The sequence below is a fragment of the Pempheris klunzingeri genome, chromosome 3 (genome assembly GCF_042242105.1).
Source record: "Pempheris klunzingeri isolate RE-2024b chromosome 3, fPemKlu1.hap1, whole genome shotgun sequence".
Taxonomy (NCBI): Eukaryota; Metazoa; Chordata; class Actinopteri; order Acropomatiformes; family Pempheridae; genus Pempheris; species Pempheris klunzingeri.
This window is the reverse complement of record NC_092014.1, coordinates 20,346,775-20,370,939: the sequence shown is the minus strand read 5'-3', so window position 1 is coordinate 20,370,939 and position 24,165 is coordinate 20,346,775. Positions and strand designations below refer to the sequence as shown.

At 42.4% G+C, this 24,165-nt stretch overlaps 2 protein-coding genes across 5 annotated transcripts in view; both read left to right on the top strand.

Moving 5' to 3' along the window:
• Positions 1-18,069, top strand: part of adcy9 (adenylate cyclase 9) — a 38,438-nt gene extending 20,369 nt beyond the window's left edge. For 2 of the 3 annotated variants that reach the window (XM_070855119.1, XM_070855111.1), the window contains 10 exons: positions 3,595-3,797; positions 4,138-4,245; positions 4,451-4,725; positions 5,945-6,047; positions 7,111-7,328; positions 8,086-8,245; positions 10,811-10,959; positions 11,218-11,247; positions 12,456-12,741; positions 13,126-18,069. In XM_070855119.1, the coding sequence (XP_070711220.1) occupies positions 3,595-3,797; positions 4,138-4,245; positions 4,451-4,725; positions 5,945-6,047; positions 7,111-7,328; positions 8,086-8,245; positions 10,811-10,959; positions 11,218-11,247; positions 12,456-12,741; positions 13,126-14,193 (2,600 nt within the window). In that variant the 3' untranslated portion in view covers positions 14,194-18,069. The remainder of the gene's footprint in view (positions 1-3,594; positions 3,798-4,137; positions 4,246-4,450; positions 4,726-5,944; positions 6,048-7,110; positions 7,329-8,085; positions 8,246-10,810; positions 10,960-11,217; positions 11,248-12,455; positions 12,742-13,125) is intronic. The other variant, XM_070855127.1, reaches the window with a different exon arrangement.
• Positions 18,070-19,401: 1,332 nt separating this feature from the next.
• crebbpa (CREB binding protein a) overlaps positions 19,402-24,165 on the top strand; it is a 39,950-nt gene continuing 35,186 nt past the window's right edge. For both annotated transcript variants that reach the window (XM_070828454.1, XM_070828452.1), the window contains exon 1: positions 19,402-20,292. In XM_070828454.1, coding sequence (XP_070684555.1) covers positions 20,205-20,292 — 88 coding nt within the window. In that variant the 5' untranslated portion in view covers positions 19,402-20,204. The remainder of the gene's footprint in view (positions 20,293-24,165) is intronic.

The following is a 24,165-nucleotide window of genomic DNA, read 5'->3' as shown; positions in this document are numbered from 1 at the left end:
GTGCGCTGGGGTTAAAATGAAGATCACAGAATAAGTGTCCGTGATTATTGGCAGCCTCTATGTTATAGCTGGAGTATTTTCTCTTCTTTTCTGACATGAAAGTTATAAAAATCTTGTAGCATTTAAAGACATTAAATCATTTTAGGTTCTTCTGTGACTTCAGCAGATGATCTCACCCAACTACAAACTGGAAGCAAGTTAGGGAGTCGCCAGGGTGACGGCTGTGCAGATCACAGAGTGAGTTTTTTAGGTTCTAAGGACCCTAAACTAAACTATATATTGTTGTTGGGGTGCTATGCTTCTTAGCTTTTATGTCCTCTTAATAAGCCTTTTTTACAGAATGCATTTCAACATGTCACAGTAGGAAGAGCACAAGTGTAAATGATACCAGTAATGATGAATGAACTCCATTTAGCTGCCTCAGTGTTAGGGTGCTGGTACTGTGTGTGATGGCTCACTGTCACACTTCAGTGACTGACTGGGACCACCGAATCGAACAGATCCATCATTAGTGTTATGACTAACAACTGTGCTTTTCCTATGAAGACAAGTAAAAATGTCTGTTACGAATAAAGCCTGCTGAGCGTGTCATTACCTTTACTGACTTTGTGTTTGAGGACAATTTGGTTGTTTCTCTGCCCCTCCATCCTGAGGCACTTCTGGGCTTCAGTGTTCAGGTGTGGTAGTTCAGTGGATCTGTATTGCATGATAACTGGCCACGTTTTTGTTTTGACTGTCTGGTGTCTGGTAATCATTTATTTAACATGGGTTGATAAGCTACCTGGGAAAGCATGGGCTGTTCAGTTATCTCCTAATGCTGTATACAAATCAACAAATAGAATTTCACATATTCAAATTAGAATTAGAGAGAAAAATTACAATATTTGACGTCTGTCTGACTCCCTACAATTGAGGTCGTTTTCAGTTTGAGATGTGATTTCCTGATATCTTATTTAACTGCAGTTTAGCTGACATCCCACTCAAGCGTGTGTGTGTTTTTGTGTCTGTGTGACAGTCATGAGTGATTGGAGATCTGGAGCAAAAGAGAAAGCATAATTCACAGCCACATGCTTCACTTGTGGTGCAGAAGGCCCCTGTTAACATCCATTAAAAATCTGATACTCTGGCCTAAGAGTTAATGGACGGCAGAGAACAGCAGTGAACCTTAACGTGACTCTGTGTGTGTGTGTGTGTGTGTGTGTGTGTGTGTGTGTGTGTGTGTATGTGTGTGTATATGTGTGTGTAGGTCAAGGTCTCATAAATGGCCTTTGTCGCCTTCTTAGCAAAGGACTCAATCCCGAAGTTAGGGCTGTTGTTGGCCTAAAGGCTGTGGATGTCTGCCAAGTCTACACTGTCCAAGGGCTGGAACAAGACATACGGTGCTTCCAGACTCCCAAGATAAGTTCATTGTTAGTTATGTATTCATGACTAATTTTATTTATGCAGACAAGGAAGCAGGACCACAACCTGTGGTGAAACTCAGTCATGCCCGTTGGTTCCACAGTGGTCAACTTAACTTCGGATGTATCTTTTTAGATTTGCATCTCATGGCAGATTAACCCCCAGATCAGTCAAACAATCACACACCAAATCAGTGAAATGTACTTTAGTTCTGCCAATAGTGTGATCGGTTTGTGTTTTTTAATATGAATTCTTACTCTTATCCCCTTCATTAAATCTTAGAATCACGAGAGACTTACTAAAGAAAGTGTAAAGTGTTTAGAGTAGAAGAAAAGTACCTTATACAGAGAAGGAGGGTGAAAACAGATGAAGAGATAGTAAAACTAGATCCATCCAGTGAGAGGAGAGACAGACAGACATGAGTGGGAGTCAGTGGTGTGTGTGTGACTTGTAGATTCACTAAAAATGTTGCAAATGTTATCCAAACCAATTTATGTACACACCCACTTAACATCAGAGTGACGCACATGCCTTCACATATGGGTCGGATGCTCATCAGTCACACTTGCACAGGCTGACACTTCACCGCATATTTCTTTTTCTGTTGAATGTATACACCGAATGGATGTTTTCTCATTTTGGCAACATTCTATGCTTTTTCTGTACAACTCTTGAATTGTTCTCTTTTGCCTCCTCCAAATCAGAGTAATCTGGTAAAGATGTGTTTGAACCATGACCAAGACTCTTCACTTCATGCATCAAAGGAATCACAGTTCAAAAGTTAGCTGTTCTTGTGTCAGAGAGGGTGCAGCATCATTTGTAAAGGACAAACCCAGAGAATTTTGCTTGTGTCCATGTTGGGTTCAACATAGACAATGGTAGACAATAGGCCCACTGGCCTCATCCACTCCAGATTATTTCCAAATGGAACAGAACTGGGTTCGACTCCCTCCCAGTCCCGGCTACTAAAAATGGGCGAGGGTTGTGTCAGGAAGGGCATCCGGTGTAAAAAACTAACGCCAAAATCTACAACAATCTACTTTTCTATTTCATATTTAGAAAATATGAAAGGGATGTGATGATCCAGTCAAAATATGACACAAGACTTCATGAAATCTTAGACATAGTTGAGCTAGACGGTATATCTCATGGAGGAACGGGTGGCAGTAAAGTTTCTACAAAAACACACGCAGTGTGTAAATTTGTCTTTGCTCGTGCACATGGAGCAGGGAAGCCAAATGAAGGGTTCTATGTTGGGGTAAATAGTGCACACAACAATGAAATGTAACATCAGCAATCAGTTTGAGACAAGCAGCACGCGAAAACTCGTGGACCAGGTCCCTTTCTGGCCTGTAGTCCCTCACTCAGTCATCACCATGCTAAAGGTTAGCACCTTTAGCTGTTTGAACAAAGAGGCCAGCTAGCCAGGTTACTGTGTGTTTGGACAGGCTGATAGCAGCTGGCTATGAGCCACCACTCTAATCCACTGTTTGTGTATTTCCTTGTTGGCCCTACACCAGTGTGAACACGGCCAGAGCTCTGGGCTGATATGCAAACATAGCTGGTGAAACACCCAGTATTGCATTACTACCTGCCTCTCAGTGTGTTTGCATCTACAAAGAGTGGCTGATGATTGCCTGAAGAGGGTACGTCTGCAACAAGCCACTATTGTCGCAAGTGTAAGATTTTTTTTTTAAATGTCAGAAACCAAACCTTTTATTGTGAAATTTCAAGTCAGTTTTAGTCTGATTATCATCCAAGAAAAGAGTATTTATTTTATTATGACATGAAACACAGAAACACAAGCTTATTTTAACAGGTTGAAACTATAACAAGCTCAAGTTTGGCATTTTTGATTCTATTTACTAAATCATCAATGACTAATTGTCCTGCAGATTGACTTATTGTTTGAGCACAAGATTAGAGGACACAGACGAAACATGCAAGAGTCCTCCCATTCGAGGATTTACTCGTCTCTTCGTCGTGGTTCGGCCTCTTGTGTTGTTGAAAGCATATCGTTTTCAGTGTCACTGTCAGCAATGAAGCTCTTGCAATTCATTTTCCATTAAAATTGCCATTATAATTTCTGTGGATGACAACTAAATGCTGGTAAGTGGGAACTCGTCTTTGGCAGTGATGTCCTGATTATGAAGTTCTAAACTGAGGGGCTTTTCTGTTTGTGCTTCTCCTCAGGTCTGAAAACCTACCTGATCTCAGGGAGGAAGCAGGAGCATGATGTTCAGTGTGGCTTTTCACAGGTGGGATTGTCAGGGGGAGATTTTGTTGGGGTCGGTCTGTCCTCCTGCCCTCAGCCACGCACACCAGACCTCATCCCTGGTGGAGCACAGGCTGCTGAGCCCCTGCTGCCCCACCAGCCACCAGACAGGATCACACAGGTAAGTCTGAAGAGGTAAAAAGTCAAAGGTGGAACATAAAAATGGATGATACCTCTGCTGTTCATACTGTGATGGTTTCTGCTGGTTTCTAAAGAAATTATGATGACTGTTGCATTATTTCTTTATATCTTGCTTTGTGAATGTACACAAATCTGTATATAATTTATATATTTTAATATTAATTTCTGAGTAAATGAGTCTTCCTTATGAGGACACAATGTCATTTCAGTGTTGGTAGTCCACGCTCAAACACTTCTCTCTAAATTGGTGTTGTAATGTCTCAAACTGCTTCTGTGTGATATGCTGTAATTTGTCAGCCTCTGTCCTTTTCTCTCTCTAGCCTCCCTATGTGTCCCGTAGTGTGGTCTTGTCTTCGGGGGCAGAGCAGGGTGATGATGTGGCTGTGCTGAACGGCTGCCAAGAGGAGCACAAGACCGGCAGTGCCAAGGTACAACACACACACACACACACATACGCTTGAATGGTGACAGCACCAGTGCATTTGTCAAGCACCCCTTTAAGCATTTGTCACTTAAGCTACTCAGCAATCATTCCCTGTGTCTCGCCTGCTCTGTGACTTCTTTCTTTGTGTTTTTACTTGTGAATCTTGTGCCTCTCTCTGCTCCCCCCACCCTCCCACCCTCCCCTTCCAGTTCATCCCAGGTCATAGCCCCAGGGCAGTCAATGGTCTCCTGAGTCCCCCACTGGAGGACCCAGTGAGAGCCAGCCAGAGCTCCCTATGTGACATGCTCCAGGAGAAAGAAAAGAAGACCAGCACTAGCACGGGGACTGGCACCAGTCTTGGCATGGCGGGTGGCACAGGGGCAGCAGGAACAGGAATGGACCACTCTGCCCTGATCCAGCTGCGTGCCAAGAACTTTAGAGAAAAGAGCGATGCCCACTTTGTGGAAGTTATCAGGGAGGACAGGTGAGCAAGAAGGTTAAAGGTAGAATATATGAACTGATAATACCACTCATGGGTGATTGATTATGTTTGATTAGAGTCATCACGTGAATGGATACATTTAGTCATGAATAAGAGCTCACTTTTTTATAGGTTTCTAAATCAGTAAGCATTAATTATATGAATAATATAAAACTTTTTACCCAATTTTCACCCTCTCAGGGTGTCTATCTATCCACACTAGTTGTTGGTCTACAGGCACAGTACATAGCATTAAAAAGATACATTCACTGTCACAAGCCCTTACCAGGATGTACTTGCCTAGTGTCTGTGGGCATTGGCGCCAGCCCCCCCATGAACCTTAAGGATAAGTGGTATAGGTAATGAATTAATTAATTCACTGTAGCGCTTTTCATGTCTTCCCAGTGTGGAAGGTAAACACAGAAATAAACATGCAAACTCTGCACAGAAAGGCCTCAGGGTGCTCTTAGAAATAAAATACAAATGCTTCTCACACTAGTTTTTGTATGATAACTTTACGTGCAGAGACAATAGACAATAGAAATCTAAGAGTCAGCGGACTAGTTGGTAAACTTTGTTGTGTTTTCCTCCTGGTTCGGCCACAGAAGAAGAAAGGTCAAGCAAACCAAAATGCATCACTAAAAGCCACGTGAGAAAGTTCGCTCCCCTCATTGGTTAGATGTGTCTCAGGCGGGAGTAAGAAAGTATAAACAGGAAAAAGGTCATGTAGAAGGTCATATCTGCTATCGGATGTCAAGAAGGCAACGTACTTTTATTGCTAGTCCAGGTCAGAACCAATTTCAGTCTCCGGTTAGCTGCTAACAATCGCACTCATACACATCCCAGTATGCAGAACGCACCCGGCTACCACAAGCAAGCCGCTCCAGAATTTGTTCTTGAATGGCCTGCGACCACTTCCTCTAAAGGGTCTTGATTGTTTTGGTCCTCACCTGCTTATGATTGCTGTGTTGAGATCTGCCAGAATAAATTGCATCAAGGGAAAAGTGAACAAGAGAACGATTGAACCGCACAAAACAACAAAATGCCTAAAGTGTAGTGTCTACTCAAGGATGGAAAATTAGAAAAGCAGATTCAACAGTAAATGCATTGGATATTTTGGTGCATTTTGTCAGTGAAGGTTTATGTTTTTCAGTAATATTTCATTTCCAAAGGAACATCATATCTTACTTTATATTTGGTCTTGTTTCTCTGTGGGACACAGTCTGATGAAGGACTACTTTTTCAAGCCACCCATTAACAAGATCAGCCTGAACTTCCTAGAGAGACCTCTAGAAAAGGCCTATCGCAGCAGCTATAAGGAGGAGGTACACACACACACACACACACACACACACACACACACACACACACACACACACACAAACACACAGCTTTGTATTGACTTTCATTACCCTACCTGTCACTGTAATTGTAACCCTTATCACTGCCTTATTCAGCGCTAACCTTAAAATAGGTCTGGCAAAAGAGAGAATTGATAAAATGTCTTAGTTTCCTGTTTCCTATTACTGATTTTCCTATTCTTGTGAGGATATTTGCCAAATCTGCACATCTAAGGGTCTTGAATAGCGGGCTCTGTGTCTGTAAGAGAAGAGGACAGCAGTTGTTGCAAGGTTTTCCTTGTACCCCTCTGTTTCCTAAATTTTATGCCACATTAGTGCGACACAATCACACACCCAGGACCAGTTCCAGTTGGCCTGTATTGACCTCACAGCCTTGCAGCCCTCTGCTGTTAGACCAGTGTTACTGCAGAGCAAAAGAAAATCACCTCAAACATTCAATGATGGTTCACTTCATGCAAATCTTCAGCGACTGTTGATAATGAGTCTAACGTTGCATTAGTTTAAAAAGTTTTTCACTTTTCATTAGTGTAGATAAAAATAATTTCCACTGTGGATTTAACAATTTGTCAATGTGTGCACACGGTTATAATTAAATAATATATTTATTTATATATTTGACTTAAAAAAATCTAATTTCAGCTCTCTTTTAGTATTAAAAATGTAGTGATATGTAGCAAGGTTAGCACATATATAATATACATTATTTAGGTAATAAAGGACGAATGGGAACAATAACTAATGTATCCTGAAATAAATTTTCCTGTGGCAAAGATGGCTTATGTTTACTTTCAAGCTTCTACACAGATCCACACCACACGTGCACTGTCTATACGTTGGACAGTCATCATTTTTCAGGGTTTCACAGAAATTGTCTTGTTGAATACATTAATTCAGCCTGCTATCATCTCTTACATAAACACCCAGATGATGGTAGAACACCCATGTATGTGCAATGTAAGGTGCAGGCACGTTATCTGGGTGCTGAGTCCCTGCTTTTCCTCCGTTCCACATCCCTCTTCCCCTCAAGGTGAGGAACCAGGTTCAGGTGCAGACATTTGCAAGCTCCACCTTCAGCTCCTTCCTGGATGTTCTCCTCAGCTGTTTTGTCTTCCTGGCCCTGACACTGGCCTGCTTTCTTCCGCCTCTGGTGAGCCCAGCCACTGTGGGCCCTCCAGCTCCCACTGCACTGGCCCTGGCCCCCCTGGCCGGCCTGTTGGAGCTGGCCTCCCTGGTGCTGTCTATACGGTGAGGAGGCAGATGATGTGCGAATGACGTGTGTGTGTGGGTGTTTGTATCCAGCAGGGTGCAGCCATTATGGGTTTTTTAAGGCCAATTATAACATATTTATATAAAGTAATATATTCATTGTTTTGAATGTTTTTTTTCTACCAGGATGGAAAAGCCTCTTAAATCTAACTTAGGCTGTTGTTCAGTGCTGTGCCACAAGGGTCTACAAATATGTTTCCAAATTGACAGCTGTAGTGCTTGGTTGGAATAAAAGCCAGCATCCCCTGGGCCTCGGTGGCTGAGGATTGAAAACCACTGATAGACCATCGCGTGGCACTACAACTCTACACTGAAACCAAAACAGATTATTTTATGTGGTGTTTGGCTCACACACTACAATGGATTAACTTCCCTGGTCAGATACGACTGGCTCAGGTCCAGTATTTTATTTTTTTTCTAAAAGCCCAGTCCTGGTACCAGGTGGAGTTCACAACCCCCCCCCCAACATCTTTCTCTACTTGGATTTTCCACCACTTTAAGTGCTAAAGATCGTGTGTTTTTGCCATGTGAAAATTGGCAATACATCCTCATCTTCTAGCTGGGACTTGGACTGTGTAGTTGTGTTTTAATAATGTGCCTTGATTTAAGACTGACAAAATTCTACTGCAGTTTTCTGATTGAGCAGGAAGTGGACTGTGGGTTGAATGAGAGTAAATCTGTTTATACGTTTTCTCCTCTCCTCTCCTCTCCTCTCCTCTCCTCTCTTGTCCTGCAGCATGGCCTTCTATCTGGAGGAAGTGATGAACTGTACCCGCTCCCTGCTCCTGGTGGTCTCTGGATGGGTCCCCCGTCACATAATTGGGGCTGTGTTGGTCTCCCTCCCTGCCATCTCTGTCTTGTCCCACCTCACCTGCAGCATCCACTTGCCCCTCCAGGTAAACATGTCACTTAGTGGATGGTGGAATAAAAACTCGATAAGACTGTGAAGAGATTCCAATGAGTCCACGACTGCCAAAAGAATCCTGAATGGACAAATAGACGTCATATCACCGGTTTGGTGTCTTATATAGTCCTGAAACAATAGTTAGTCAATTAAGAGATATATATCAAAACTTGTAAGTAAAAATATCAAACAGATGCTGCTGCTGCACTACATCTGCCCCTGCTTCGTACTACTATTTAAAAATGCTGGTGCTACAGCTGCTGCCATCTCTGCCACCATTACTAGTACTGCTCCTGCAACTATGCCTCCTCTGTTATTACAGGGTTTATTGCTAATTATGGTAGTGGTACTACATGTGATTTCCAAGCTATAATGGTTTGCCCTCACTGACACATCTAAGCCAAAGTAAGCAGAGAGGAGTTGGGCGGTTTGAAACCTTGCCCACGGTGGTCTGAAGCCAGAGATCCTTGGAGACCAGCAGAGCTGTTAGCTGGCATTAGCCCTGATAGGAACTGTAGAAGGAAAACAGCTAGCAGGCTTCAGGAGGCTTCGCCTGTGGACCTTGGCAACAGAGATGTTGACATTTCTTCTTCTCTGAGTCTTGCATGTGAGAAGATTGAAGGCAGCCATACTTTGCAGCGTTTTTATGCTGTTTGGAGTCAAGGCCACATCCAGCTCTGTATACGTTTCACTGTCTCCTTCCAGCTTTATGCCAGTGGCTGTTTGCATGATGTGTGGTGTTTTGATATCTTGTTTTTCAAGGATTTTCAACACCCAATTTCTCTATCCATTTCTCTCCCACCCCGCTCTGTCTCTCCCCACTGCTCTCTCCATCTCTTCGGGGCCTGCAGATCAAAGCGGTAGTCTCAGGGAGAGTTGTTAATTAGACATGCAGTTTTCTGGACTTTAATGCCTTTGAAGATATAAAACCCAATAACATTGCTGGGGGGAGGGGGCATGACTGGGCGAGGGGGAGGACATGTGTAAGGATGAGACGGAAAAGTTATCCTGTCAATATAATCATTAACAACCTGTGAATGTCCACATATTATTGCTGCTGTCTCCATGTGCATTTGTCTGAATATATCCAGGTATATTGTAGAAAATAGGTATTTCCTCTGCTTTTCTGATCTTTGATCATTTTTTGCAATGCTGTGTGCTCTGGCTTAGACCTTTTTCATTTGACATCTGAATTTTAGATACCTTTGAAATTACACACAGAGAAGTAATTTTCCGCTAGAAAGAACTAATTGGTTAATCTAACTTGATTTTATCATTGATAAAAATGAACCTTTATCAAATCTATTGGTTAAAAACATATTGTATAGTGAAAGAGATATGAGTGTTGCAAAAAAACTCAAAAACTTATAAGCATTGCACTTTGCTAAACCACAAGTGGTTAAAAAAAAACCCCATTCAGCCAAGACACGGCCGCTAAGACCACGAAGGACAACAACACAAAAGTTCAGAGATCTCAATTTGGTCAGACAAGACTCAACAAAGCTATTTCAAGGATTCTACGTGTAGCTATTCTTGTGCGAAAGGATACAGTCCACCACTCTATGTAGTCAGTTACACTAACAAACTAAAACTTGTCCTATTCACAGAAAATAAAAACAGATACAGAAAATACACCTACAAATCTAAGGCAAGTTTGTTTGTACAACACATTTCATGCACAAAGAAATTTCAAAGCTTTACATAATGCATAAAAGATGAAATAAAAAAGAAAGAAAAATTGCATTAAAAATAACATGCAAATTAGGAGCACAGGCACTTTTTTTTTAGAGGAAATTAAAATGTTCAGAACTGAGAAATAAAGACAAGATTGTTCATGATAAATATTTAAGGTTCATTCAAAGGCAGCGCAGAACATTTTAACGGTTTTAACCTGCATTTAAAGGTGGTCAAAGCTGTTTTTTGCATTCTGGGAACAGCTAGCAGCCCCTCTACCTGGTGACCTGAGAGGCCGGGAGGGTTTGTATTGTAAAATACAGTTAGAGATGTATTTTGGTCCTAAGCCACTGAGAGATTTAGCGACCAGAGAACTGCGTGCGATGTTCAGTTTCCATGGTCTTTGTTTGGACTTCAGCAGAGACATTGCGATTGAGCTGAAGTTATCTGAGAGTGTTTTTGGGGAGATGTGAGAAAAGGCAGTAAAAAGAAAAAAGTACAAATACAAGAAAAGCACAAGAAATTATTGTTTTAGACACAACATGCATATTTTTCAGTGTTGAATTGTGTTACTAATGTTACTCCACTCACACAATATGGTGCTTTGAGTCACCACAGTTGGGAAATTAATACAACAAGGAAGTTGTGTTATTTCTTCAGTTCAGATGAAAACACAGTGGTTGTCAGCATTGACTAATGAACAGAACTGTGAAAAACCCTGCATTTATTCAGCTTACCTTATAATTACCTCTCCTACTCAACAGATGCACTGCTCAACTGACCCTCACACTCTGAACTACATTGTGTTTGTTCTGTTTTGCTCCATCGGTATAGTCTTTGATTGCTTTGTGAGCCACTTTACTGACTAACCCTTTTTCTACAGGTGACCATGTTCTTGTGCTGTGCCACCATCCTGGCTATCATCCAGTACTGTAACTTCTGTCAGCTGAGTTTCTGGATGCGCTCAGTTCTGGCTACTGCAACAGGAGTCGCCCTGCTGCTGTTGCTGTACAGCCCCTTGCACAGGTACAGGTGAGCACTTTGCACGTAAACACAAATAAAAACACAAATATATGGTACACGTCCACAGAATGCACTTCTCCCATTTCCTTCAATGTAAAGACTTGAAATCCAGTCTGAGTGTTTTCTAAGTTCATATACACACCTCTGTGTACCTGTTCCTCAGCCAGTACAGAGGTTTTAATATGATCCGTATTTTATATGCTCGTTCATGTGTGTGTGAGAAAGAGACCCCTTCTCTTGACTGACACCACTTTCGCTGTCTTTCAGCTCCGGTAATAACAGCTTGCCAGTTCATGGGTGAGTGTCTCCGTGGAAACAGAGGGGTGTGATGGATGAGCAACATTTGAAGGGTCAACAGCAGCAACAGCTCTCCTTTATGTTTTTCATAACTACAGACTCTCTCTCTCTCTCTCTCTCTCTGGCTTTTAACTCATTCTCACGGTTGCCTGCTCTTTATTCCACTATCCTTCTCTTTCTCTCCTCCTCTGTGTTCACCAGCAGTAATGGCTGCTAAATGTCACCAGTGGTGCAAATGACTCATACAGCCTGTGCTGGCTTGAATTTTGTATTAGAGTCACAAGTTAACCAACTACACCACTGTGAAGGAGAGAGGGCTGGAAAAGACTCCCGTTTTTATCAATTAGCACTTTGATTGGCAGCTGATTCTCAAGGCATACAGGATACATAATCTGCTTGAATTTTACTTGAGTGCACTGTTGTTCAAACAGAATCATTTTATGAGCCAGTGAGTCAGTCTGAGGCCCTTCCGGTATTTATTCGTTTTTATTAGCAAAGATGAGGTGCGGTGGGGTTTTACAGACAAATAACCCCTAAGCCCTGTCTTACACTGAATATGCTCACATGTTACACCTGTGCTAATTACAAATGCTGAAGTAATAAACAATATTTGATTACAGTGTGTACATCTTGATCAAATGAACTGGCATAAGAAACACTTCTCTCAGTGCTTCATCTGTATTATAAACAGCAGTCAAACTTTTCCCTCGTGGTTTAAGGTTGAAATTGTAGTTTGCACCTCATCTATTTCAACTTCTGTTAGTGATACCCCATATCTCCCACAATGCTTTTTGACAGAGAAGCAGGTTATTACAATCAAAGATGGGCATAGTGCAGTTAGCTAGTTGAGAGCACTGGGTGTGATACGTTGAGGTCAGTGGAGAAATGAGTATGTCTGCCTCCTCTATGATTAATTTGATCATGGGTATAAAATTGCAAGTTTAGAATTACACTGCAACTCAATGATTTTTAGTGACCGACTCCAACTTACCTAAGGCTGCTCTGGAAATATTTCATCATAATGTCATGTCATCTACATGTAGCTTACACAACACACACCTTAAGTGTGCCAGTGGTTATGTGGTTCCTCTCTTTCCTCTTAATCCTGATAATCTTTTTCCTGTCCCTCCGTCCCTTTGTTTGTTATGTCTATGTTCAGCTTGAACCACCCTCACTTCTCTCTCTCTTCTCCCCGTTTTCTCTCTCAGACTGAACGTCTCTACATCCAGGGATGGTGGTTCAGCATTAGTCACTCCTGCCTCTGAACCTTCCCCGCGACCTCTTGAACTTCTCGTCCCAGAGGCCGTCCTGGCCTTCTTCTTGCTTCTTCTCCTGGTCTGGTTCCTCAACCGTGAGTTTGAGGTCAGCTACCGTCTCCATTACCATGGCAACGTAGAGGCTGACAAACATCGCTCCAAGATCCAGATGATGCGCGACCAGGCTGAGTGGTTACTGGGCAACATCATCCCCATCCATGTCGCTGACCAGCTCAAGGTTTTTGTAGTTGCTGAAGCAAAAATACTTAATACTTATCAGAACAATGCTGAATACATATACGTAGGGCTGAAAGTTCTCAGGCACCATGCCTGATTTCAGACGTAGAGCAGTAAAATTCATATATTCCCTCTTTTTTGTCTTGTATTTTAATCCAGAACATCCATTTTTGTAAGGAAATCTAAAGATACATTCTTCTCTTCTTTTCTTCACATTCTTCTCTTTTCTCATGAAGGAGATGAAAGATGAGAATCTTAACCATTGTATCATCACTATCATCACATTTTAGTGTTCAGTTTAGTGTTCATTTTAGTGCTCAGAATATTTGAACTATTAACATGAGCTCATTGTAATACGGCCATCTTTGTCTCTTTGTTTCCGCAGGTGACCCAGAGCTACTCCAAGAACCATGACAGTGTCGGCGTGATCTTTGCCAGTATTGTGAACTTCAGTGAGTTCTATGAAGAGAGCTATGAGGGCGGAAAAGAGTGCTACCGTGTCCTCAACGAGCTAATTGGAGACTTTGATGAGCTCCTTCGCAAACCTGAATTCAAAAGTGTTGAAAAAATCAAGACAATCGGTGCCACCTACATGGCAGCGTCCGGACTGAATGTCCGGCAGCTGGCGGAGAATGATGACGACTCTCCTCACGCTCACCTGAGGGCACTGTTCAACTTTGCCCTGGAGATGATGGGCGTCTTAGATGACTTCAACAAGAACATGCTCGGTTTTGGTTTTAAGCTCCGCATTGGATTTAACCATGGCCCGCTGACGGCAGGGGTGATTGGCACCACTAAGCTGCTCTATGACATCTGGGGAGACACGGTCAACATCGCCAGCCGCATGGACTCCACCGGCGTGGAGTGTCGGGTGCAGGTGAGCGAGGAGAGCCATGCTGTGCTCAGTGCCATGTGCTTAGAGTTTGACTATAGAGGTACAGTGAATGTTAAGGGCAAAGGTCAAATGAGGACCTTTCTGTACCCAAAAAGTGGAGAAAGTATAAGTCAAGATCGAACGGAGCTGGGCGCCAGCGTCAGACACTCGTCTGTGGCATCAACAGCCAGTAAGACTTCAGGATCTGTTGCCCAGGCAACAGCTCTCCCTGCTGCCTCTTCCTCTTCCCCCTATCCTCCTCCTTCCTCCTCTGTTTCCACACTCCCTCCTCAACCACAATTCGCTGTAAGGCCCTCAAGAGCAGGACCTGAGCCTGTCCAAGCTAAGTCCACAGAGGCGAGGGAGGAAGGCTATAGGGACGCTCCACACCTCCCTGGGCAGTTCCCTGCCACAGACCTCCACCTTCCTCCCCACTCTGAACTAGGCCCAGAGCCCAGCGCTGCACAAGTGCCCTCCCAGGTGCAGCCTGCTCCTCTTGCACTTCAAGAGCAGGAAGATGAAGAGGAGGATGCCAATGAGCTCACAAAACTCAACGAGGAGTTTTATGCTCGTCTCTGATGCCTCCTCTTCTCCTGCCCTGTCTTCTGCCCCTCTGCTGCCCCGAGCTTCGGCCTCTCCAGGTGTGGGCAGGATCTCCCTTCCTATAGGCATGGGTGAAGTGTCCTCGGCACGGATGAAGAGGAGGGAGATTGTCAATCCAACACAAACAGTGGCTACAGTGGCTATAAAAATGGGAATGTCGCCTGAGTGCTGGGGGGGTTAGACCTGTGTTGAGCACAGAAGGGTATATGGGAGAAAGCTGAAGGGGGTTCAAAGGGAAGGAAGTTTTGTTGGTGTTGTTGTTGATGTTTTTTCTCATTCGTTTTTTGTTATTAAGTGCCTTCAGGACTAGAACAGTGAACAAACAAATATGAATACTGAACAAAGTTTTAACAATCTTAGACTACAGAACATGCTGTGGTTTCTTACTCCATGCTTTTATTTTCAATGCAAGTATTTCTTTAAAAAAAAAAAAATCATTATTGTTGTGCCATATCATTTGTTTTAACTTGATCAAAGTCTTGACCGTACTTAAGGGAAAATAATTTTAGATTCTATATAAGTGCCAGTGCAGCATGATCGGCTGAGCAGGGAATTATGGGAAGAATGAGGGAATCACATGAAGCAGTGTTAATTTATGTATTCTGCTTTGACATGAGGGCTTAATACAGTATTCATTTGTGCTAGAGTCTCGGTAAAAGGAGACACGCTCCAAAGCAGGCTGCATAGATTTTAGTTTGTGTAGCAGCTAAATGCACATTTTAAGCACAGGTCTTGCACAGTGTTTTTTCTCGACCACTTGTATTTGGTAGTTATTACAGTGAAATAGCTTTTAAGAGAGTTTTCGTCTGTCGCAACAAGTACAATCAAAAGCACAAAATCAAATCGGATAAGGGAATTTATGCTGTACATTTAGAAGAAAAGGTGGTTTTAAAAAGTGAGATCATCACAAAAGCAGGAAGGCACTTTAGAAATACTTCAAGTGATACTCCACCCGAGATGTGTCTTTTGACTGTGAAACCCTCAGCCCCTGTAGACCTGTAAGATTGGTGTAAAACAGGTTGTAGTTTGATCCGAAATGGAGCGTGATGAATGCGATCAGAATCCCCTCGACCCGATCCCGCAGCACATCTCTGCAGTCCATGTGTAAGCTCAGTGGCTCCAGTCACATTTCCACCCAAGTGTGGCTAAATACTTGTTTTAGTCGCAGTCGCAGGGAGCGAGATGGGGGATGAAACAACGGTCCCACGCCATACACCAAATGAGGGATGTTGCGGTTCAGGGTTTGCACCTGAACCCCGTAGACCAGCACGCCACTCCGGACCCTGCATTATATAGTGCATTTGTTGGAGACTATTTTCGGTGGCTGATTTGGTGTACTAGTGAGTTTTTACAGCAGCAGGATGATATGTGTGGGACTGACACAAAATTAAACTACAGAGCCAGAATGCATTGTAACTGAGGAACACGTCAGCCAGTGCAACAGTGCGGCTCACTGTGTTTTTATTAGTTTTTGGAACACTTAGCCACACAAGGTAACACACAAGATCAAGACAATACCTGTTGTAGGATCAACCCTTTTATTGGTTTTGGATTTGTTAACAATAAGAAAAATACAACAGGCTCATCTTTCAAAGCCTACAGCGTGCCGAGAGTTTGATGCTCTAAAGATTGTTATTGGAGTATCACTTGAAGTGGGACTGTGAGGGACAATCACTGTGTAGTTCTCGGTTGGTGACAGGGTGGTCCACATTGCTGTTGGTGAAAGTGTCGAAGCACAGATCAGTCAGTTTCTACAGTACCGTATGTACAACCTCAAGATTCAAATTTTGTGACGTTCCATTCGTTGCCTTCATCGCCAGGAGAAAAAGCAAACAGCGGTCAGTCCATCACTATCGATTTATTCAGTAGGTAAGTATCGTCTGCCTTTAGCTGTGTGGTTTGCTGTAAGAGGGGTGGGACTTTAAACTTTATCTTGTCACAGCCTTTATACGGAGGGGGCCCTCTACTGTATCGATATACTTAAATTGTGCCACTTTAATTGAGTGATCTATAGGTGCAGTGCAACCTAAACTAGCTGATTGTTTTGTGGTGCCTAAAAGTATGACTGTATTTTTTGAGTATTTTGGTTTTCAGAAAGTTTTTTTTTAATCATGCTGTTTTCAAATTGAGGATAGATGATTGTATGTTTGAGGAAAATGATGCTCGTTGTACAAAGTCCATATATTTTTATCTCTTTTTCAGTTCTTTGATTCTTCCGTCATTAACCCGGTCACCTGGAATAGTGTGGTGGTGTTCCCACCGAACAGCTCTCGCAGTAGCTCTCTTTGGTCTTTGCTCCCTTCATGCTTTGTTTTTACTGCAGAAAGCACTTGTTTCCTCCTCGTACTTTGTGTGTGCGTGTGCCTGTATGTGTGTGAGGAAGATATTTAACCTTTAATCCAAGTCAGTGACACGGAAAAGATCACTGTAATATGATGCAAAAGGAAATCGATTAACTGTGCGGCCGCCGTTAAACTGTTGCTGTCAGAGGGATCACATTCACAAATTTGCATTCTTTAGAGGGCAGAAAAGAAAGCCCTGAAGTTTGAAATCTGTATAATTATATTGTAAACACACATCAGTGCCACATCTTTTAGAGAGAGGCCAATATTTGGGCTAAAGAATCTTTCCTTGAGATGCTGTGGCCACACACGTAGACACCAAGACGACATGACGAGGGAGGAACCATCTCTATTTATGTAGCCGTGTTCATCTGTAGCATAAAAAGCATCTTTGTTTACCTCTGCCATTGTGCACTCCAAACATCCTCAACCAGTGCCTTTTGGATTAGGAATATGTTTAATCAGCATGCGTGAGCTGGGATTATTTGTATCAAATAATCATGATAATTTTAGTAGCATAAGTACCCTGAAAATCCAAAGTTTCACCAGAAGCTGTCACTCTAGATTGGGACACAAAAAGGCCTTCCTCGGCTAAAATCTCTTTCGTTACTCTTAAAATAAATTGTCAACATGGCTTGAGTGTGCCAAACCTAATGAACCACACAAAGTTATGATAACAGATGAGAAAATCAGGTATCAGTTTTGAAGAAATGTTCTTGTTTTTCCTCTCACGTTTTCCAGATTACCCCTCTGCCTCATGTTGTCAGAGAATCTTTGGTGATTTTCAGGCCTCAGTGTGCTCAGCAGTGACAGAAACCAGCCTTAGTAGATTTGAGGTGTGGGACTCCACAGGTTGATGGGTACACCACCTCTCCAGTAGCGCACATCTATACACACGTATGAATAAAATATTCAAGTGAACACTGCTGGCTCTGTGATCTGTGATGTGGTGGGGGGAGACGTGTGTGTGTGTGTGTGTGTGTGATCTTGTCTGCATGGGAGCGACTGAGCAGTTTTCCTCTTTGCTGGATACGCTACGTTTCTAGTTCCGACTCTGCATCACACTACCATCCTTTTATTTGATTTCAGTTATTCAGTTATTATCTACAACTATGTCGAATGTTAAGCATGCATTGGCAACACGCAGGATTCCTCAAATCACCAAGCTTTGCTCATTTAAGGTCACTTGGATTTTGTCCCTCTGTGACAATGATAATGTGTGTATGACGAGGTTTGTTGTAGTTTTGGCAGAGGGAAAGAAATGTCCCCAGCTCTGCAGTTGAAAAAAACCCCAATGCAATCATGAAAACAGCCAAGTGCAATTTTTGTTGAAGAAGTGCGGCTCTGCCCTGTGACAGAACAGTAATGCGTAAAGGCCTTGAGTGTTTCATCAGCACTTGTTTAAATGGCATCGCCTGATCCCCCATTGAAATGGTGACTGATCCACATCTTACTATAAATGTGCTATAAATTCAACCCGTATGTGTTTTTATTACACTGGGACAAAAGTTAGACAGAGTTGTTTGATTTCAAATCTATGTGTATTCGTTTTATGTTAATGAATGAGATGTATTATGTATGTTTTGTGCACATTACCCATGTATCATTTATCAACACATGATCGTAATCTGTACACATTTGCACAAAGCACTCAGTGTTTGTACATATGCAGTTATGTTATGTCACATATGATTTTTTTATACATGTGCATGTGTCAGACTTTGCCAGAAAAAGAATGAAAAAGAGACACGTATTATCAAATTGATTCAATGTGTGTCTATTTGAGTAAGTGTGAGTGTTTTGACTTTTATTACTCTTTCTTTTCAGTGTGAGAGAAATAAATCTCCAAGCAGAAAAACAGTTGAGTGCACTGTTGCGTATAAACAAAGAGATGAGTTCATATCAAACCATATATGCAAGTTAGCCTGACAATCAGAGTGAATTGCCATTTTGTTGTGTAAATCAGAGATGTGGTCTTTCAGACCAGCCAGCTGATGACTAAAATGTGTGTGTCCATGGTTTATTTTAGTAAATATTGACCCCCAGGACCTGTATAAGTTAATTCATTGCTTCGGACGTTTGTAGTTATTCACTTTAAGCAGAAAAACAAAAGTAAAACAAACCAACCATAAAGTGGGGGAAAATAAGAGCGAAACAGAGGAGACTTGTAAAATTTGATTTTAAAAGGATATTAGCAAAAAAAAAAGTGTTGGCATCTTTTTTGTGTATTAATGTTGCAGCTCTGATCATCTCCATGGATGACTAACCAGCACACAAACCTCTACTTTACCTTTGTGATGCAGAAAATCACATTAGCATCATTTTAAAAACAAAATCCAGATCCTGTGAAATGTTTCCCTTAAACTACAGAATATATAATGTGAGTTTGGGTTGTGATACACCTGCCTATTTAGTTATTTTCCTTTTTGAATTATAAAAGACAGTTAACCCTGACATCATTATGACACTTTACTAACTCTTACATTTCATTTAAAGCTGATGTCATAATTTACAAGACTCTTAGTCTGACTCATCACATAACACGGAGCAATATTTAATTAGAAAAGCATACATGAAATATTGTAGTTAACATTCAGTGTTCTAATATTGATATTTCTCAGTTTTGTGTCGTGTGTAATTTAACAATAACGCACTTAAAAATGTGTGAGCTGACTTGTGGCCTGTGTGTGTGTGTCTGTGTCTGTGGCGGTGCTGCAGCGCCCCCAGCGGCGGACGGGAGCGGTGTTTTCACGTAGGGCGTGATAGCGCGGCCCCTCCCCCTCCACCGCCGATCTGGAAAAGAAAAAAAAAACTTTTTTGTATCGAAGGAATCAACAGCCGCCATCTTGTCGTGGCTCGGAATTAGGATTTCGGTCCAACACTGGTTTTTACGTAGAAATCGAGCATCCTTACCGCGATATGACAGCGTCCTTCCCCCGAAAACGAAATCTTAACATCGCCTCGGAGACATTTTGTGCGAAAAAACGGGAATTGGATCGGTGGTCGTCGGGCAAAAAAGCTCCGTATATCTGATTTCCCCTTCAGAGTGCGGCGATTCAGCCCCTGTCGCCGTCCGGGAGCAGTATTGTTTACCGTGGGCAAGCGGAGACCAGGTCGTGACTTTCGAAGTGATTTGCAAAAATACAGCATTTTTATGCAATTGTGCATTTTTGTGGAGCTTCGCGCGATTTTTGCATGAAGAAATTTGACGTCACGCAAAATGGGTACTTGGACCATCTAGAAATTAGGACCTTTCCCCCGGAGAGCAGCAGTCCACCCGATTTTATTGGACTGTCATTTTGAAGTTCGATTTGTACATGGGGAATATTTTATTTTGGGTTATTTAACGATAATAATGTGGGTGTTGGGTGTTGGATTATCATGGGGTGAATGGCGGTGGCGAAGCGGGGCGCTATTGCATCTCTTTTGAAAGACACTGACTCTCACAGCAAGGAGTAGCTAACGCTAACAGTTAACTTAGCTGGTAGCAGGCAATTAGCTAGCTATTAGCCAGTTAGCTAACGTTAGCAGGCTACCAGCTTGCTAATGTGCTAACCGGGAAGGTTCGAGTGGATAGAGCAACTTCCCCGTCAAAAGGTAACCACACTTATCAACTTAAACAACCAGCCGGACAAGACGACAACTATGGCTGAAAATCTGCTGGACGTCGGACCTCCCAACTCCAAGCGGCCGAAGCTGAATTCACCTGCCCTGTCAGCGTCTGATGGACCAGGTACAGGCCTCAACTCTGTCTGCACATATAAACACCAATCTCACTACGATTTACACCCAACCCCCCCCCCCCCGTCTCAAATGTACCGATCACCCGTGCTGCACGGTTTAAAGCCTGCAGGTCAGCTAGGTGTGCTGAGCCGCTTGCTGGTAGTAGTTACTGTGCTTTTACTGCAGTGTTGTGGTTTGGGTCTGTGGTGAGCGTGTAATTGCGTGGATCTACCCTTTATTCTCAAGTGCCAGTTTATTAGGCACCTTCGTACTAATGTAGTCCTAATGACAGTTTAAACTCTGCCCCCATGAGGTTTAATACTGTTTAAGAGCACCACAAACTGCAGCCTCTGATAGGACCATATGTTTAAATCAGCACCTCTCTAAAATAGTTGAAGCAACAAAAATTGAACATTGTTTAAGGTAATAAAGTTGGATGTCTTGCAGAGCTGTTGCATTAGACTACTTGTAAATGAGTGGACAAACTGGCAGTTATTAAAGCTTACGGCAGGAAGCTGTAATGTAACAGATCTTTTTTTGGCTTAGATCCTGAGTATCTTGTTTGCTCAAATAATACAAAGTCTGCTCAAAAATCTCACCTCTTCTGAAATCAGATGCCACTTCACTTCATGCAATACTGTGGATCAGAAATCTATATCTAATACAGTTCATCAGATCTCCAAGCTGGCCCGTCTAAATCGGCTTCATTTGCTTGAAGAGAGATTTCTTTTCTTTTTTTTTTAATTGTGTTTAGTGTTCTGTGTAGCGTAATGATTAGGCGTGCCAACAAGAGGGAGAAAAAAAGAGCGACTGACAAACGGTGTTTGATACTGACGCTCAGTTCAGCTACCAAGTATAAAACATGAATTAGCAGAGACAAAAACACCGTCATCTGCTTGGCCACAGCACCCTTAAACATGCAAATGTACCCACAGATCACTCTGGATGTGATCTGACGGCCTTTGATTGCACAGTAAATATTTTATTGCTGAATGAGTACACCAAGTGCAAGATTTCTTATGTGGCGCTTCTCTGTGGACACATGCACTCTTGAAATGAAATGTGTTGGAATACATGATAGAAATCTATCTCTGAAAGTAAGAGGGATCAGGACGTGCCTTTCTGTTTGGTGTGTCGGCTGCATGAGTTTTAATTCTAGTTTTCAGACACTTTTTTAAAAAAAAGTATTAAAACATTTAGAACTTTGAAAAAACACACCGTACGTGGCATGCTGTCATACTGTATTGAATACTTTTTCGGGTTTTTTTTACATGTTTTGTTGCATTTAAATAAACAGAGTAAATAAAAATAACTAACTAAAGGACATAGGTACCCATGTAGTAATCTTTAGAAATGTAGTCACACACGTACAAACTTACACTCCTGTTTGACTCTTGCAAGCAGTTGGTTTGAAACTTAAAAAAAGATTTTCCAAACTTTTTTTTCACAAGTTTAAAAGGTCATAGTGTAACATAAGCAGGCAAAAAGCTCCTGTAGACTAAACTGGGTTAACAAGACACTGTTGGGACTGTTTTACAACAGCAGTCATGGCTGTAAGATGGATGGGTAGAAACTAGCAAAATTAAGAAGAAGATGAATAAGGCTTAAGCAGCTCACATTCAAGTGGTTGAAAAATGATGAATGCGGCTTTAATGTGACACTGGAACACAAGCCGGCTCTTATTCAGTCTGCTTTTGTGAATCCTTAAAATGAGTCTGTAAATATGATGGGACTGTCACTGTTCAAACACGTTTTTACAGGGGAAAAAAAGTCTTAAATTTGGACCAAAAAAGTATGTTTTGGAATCACATGCAAGTAAAGTTGTAGCAATGTAGATCTGTTGCTGATGTTTATAATGCATGCAGTAAGACGTCCGTTTCGATATGTGTTTGTCGCCGTTTGTCTTTCTGGAGAGTATCACGTCTATCACATGGCACGTGTTCTTTATTGAGTTTGATTTTGTCAAGTCTGCAATAAAACTAATAAGCTGGACAGCCTGTCAACAAAAGCAGCTGTCACAACAACAGTGAATCACACCGCCCATCACACATGGCAGAGGCACCACATGTCTGCAGTGATCAATCATTAAACGTGTCCCGCCTACTCCCTATAGGTCTGCCAGTTACAATAGGGACCTAACGGACCCCATGGGACAGCACCGGGATACACTATCATCAGCTGTAAATTACTGGGGATAAAGACGTGGCTTTCAGCCTTTGATGACTCTCATGCCTGGGGCTTTGGGAGCGGGACACCTTTGCCCTGACATTTGGCCTCTGCCTTTTGTAGTAGAGCCTAATAGAGCCTGGTTTGAGCTGCACGTCCCATCTTGGGGTCTAATGTAGCCCATGGGGAGTGTTTTCATAATTATGTGTCCTAAAGCATGTAGGCTTGCAGCATCTGCGTATTTGTGATGATTTTATGCAGCCAAGTTTTGTGTGCGTATGGGGAGGACACTTCTTATTGTAGTGGCCGTCTTTCTCTTCTGGCCATGTGCCACCCTGCAGGGTCCCCAAGCTCCCTTTGCCCCCCTGTCCACAAATGCATTCATAGGCAGTGCGCAAAGGGTTTATTAAGATGTGCTGACATTGTAGTGGTTTATTTCAAATTGGGACAGTGGCTGTTGATGAAAAAATGTGTTAATGTGCATCCAGAGCTGCTGGCTACAGCCGTTTTGATAAACGAATGGATTTTAATAATAGTTTGTAAATAGCTGATGGTCATAAGCTAACTGACCTCTTTTCTCTGGCTAAGTTAGAGGGTGTAAGTATGGGGTGGGTGAGTCCCAGCATCTTCTGTGTTTGTCTTCATGCTGGGCAAAGCCACAAGTGTGCTAAAACCTAACTAGTGAATATTTGATACATGCCTTGTGGAGATCTTAGGTCATCTCCATGTGTCAGTCATGGCCATGTCAGTGAACCCACCCCTAAACACCCAAATGTTCGCTTGCTGTTGTGCAAATGGCAACTTAAATGCCCAGCAGGCAGACAGTAAGCTTATGACGCAGCTGCTAATGGAGCCATTTATGCCTCTGCCTGCGGGCAACCAGAAAAACCCTGAGAAAGAGAGGGGGGAGTGGCAGTGGAGCGGACAAGGGGAGACGGAGGGTGGTGTGTCACCACCCACCTACCCCTTCCATGTAAACCATTTATGACAACGCTGTCTTTTTTTAGCTGGCTTAGTTTGCAGCATGGGCTTATTGGTTGTTTTTTAAAATGCTGCGTGTCGCTCGTGTCTGTGCCTGTACTTAAGCTTGTTACCCCCTCTAATAACACAATCTGTTTCCATTAGCCAGTATTGCCAGTTTTGCTGATTCTCCACTGCGCGCATCTGTGTGTGAGGTAGAGAAAAGCGAGAGTGAGGCTGTAAAAGTAAATTTTTGTGTTTGTAGACAACCTAGAAAATTCTGCTTCTTGTTTGTGCAAACATTTATACAAAAAAAGCTGGCTTTGCAAATGAAAATTTTCCATTACAATTTTATAATATATGAAAAGCACAATACATCTTTTAGTGATTCTGGTCTGTCCTAAAGCACTTGGAAAACACAGTTCTGTCCAGCTGCTGTGGGCAGACTTGAAATGAAGCTCTGCATAATCACTAAATCTCCCGCATCTGCATTTAACTGAACCCCCTCACATTTGTACTGGGAGAGACGGCCTTGCTCATTCCAGCAAATGTGTCATTGCGTCACTTCAACTTAATAATTAAGCAGGTATATGAAGCGTAAAGCCTGGAGAGGATGAGAAGCAAGAGAATGCTATTATGATATAAAGTTAGATTTTCAAGAAGTTCACATGGAAATACATGGAGTAGGGGTCCAGACAAAAAACGAATTTTTACAGAGCAAGAGAGTGACATGAAAATAGAAATCTGAGGGGAGAAA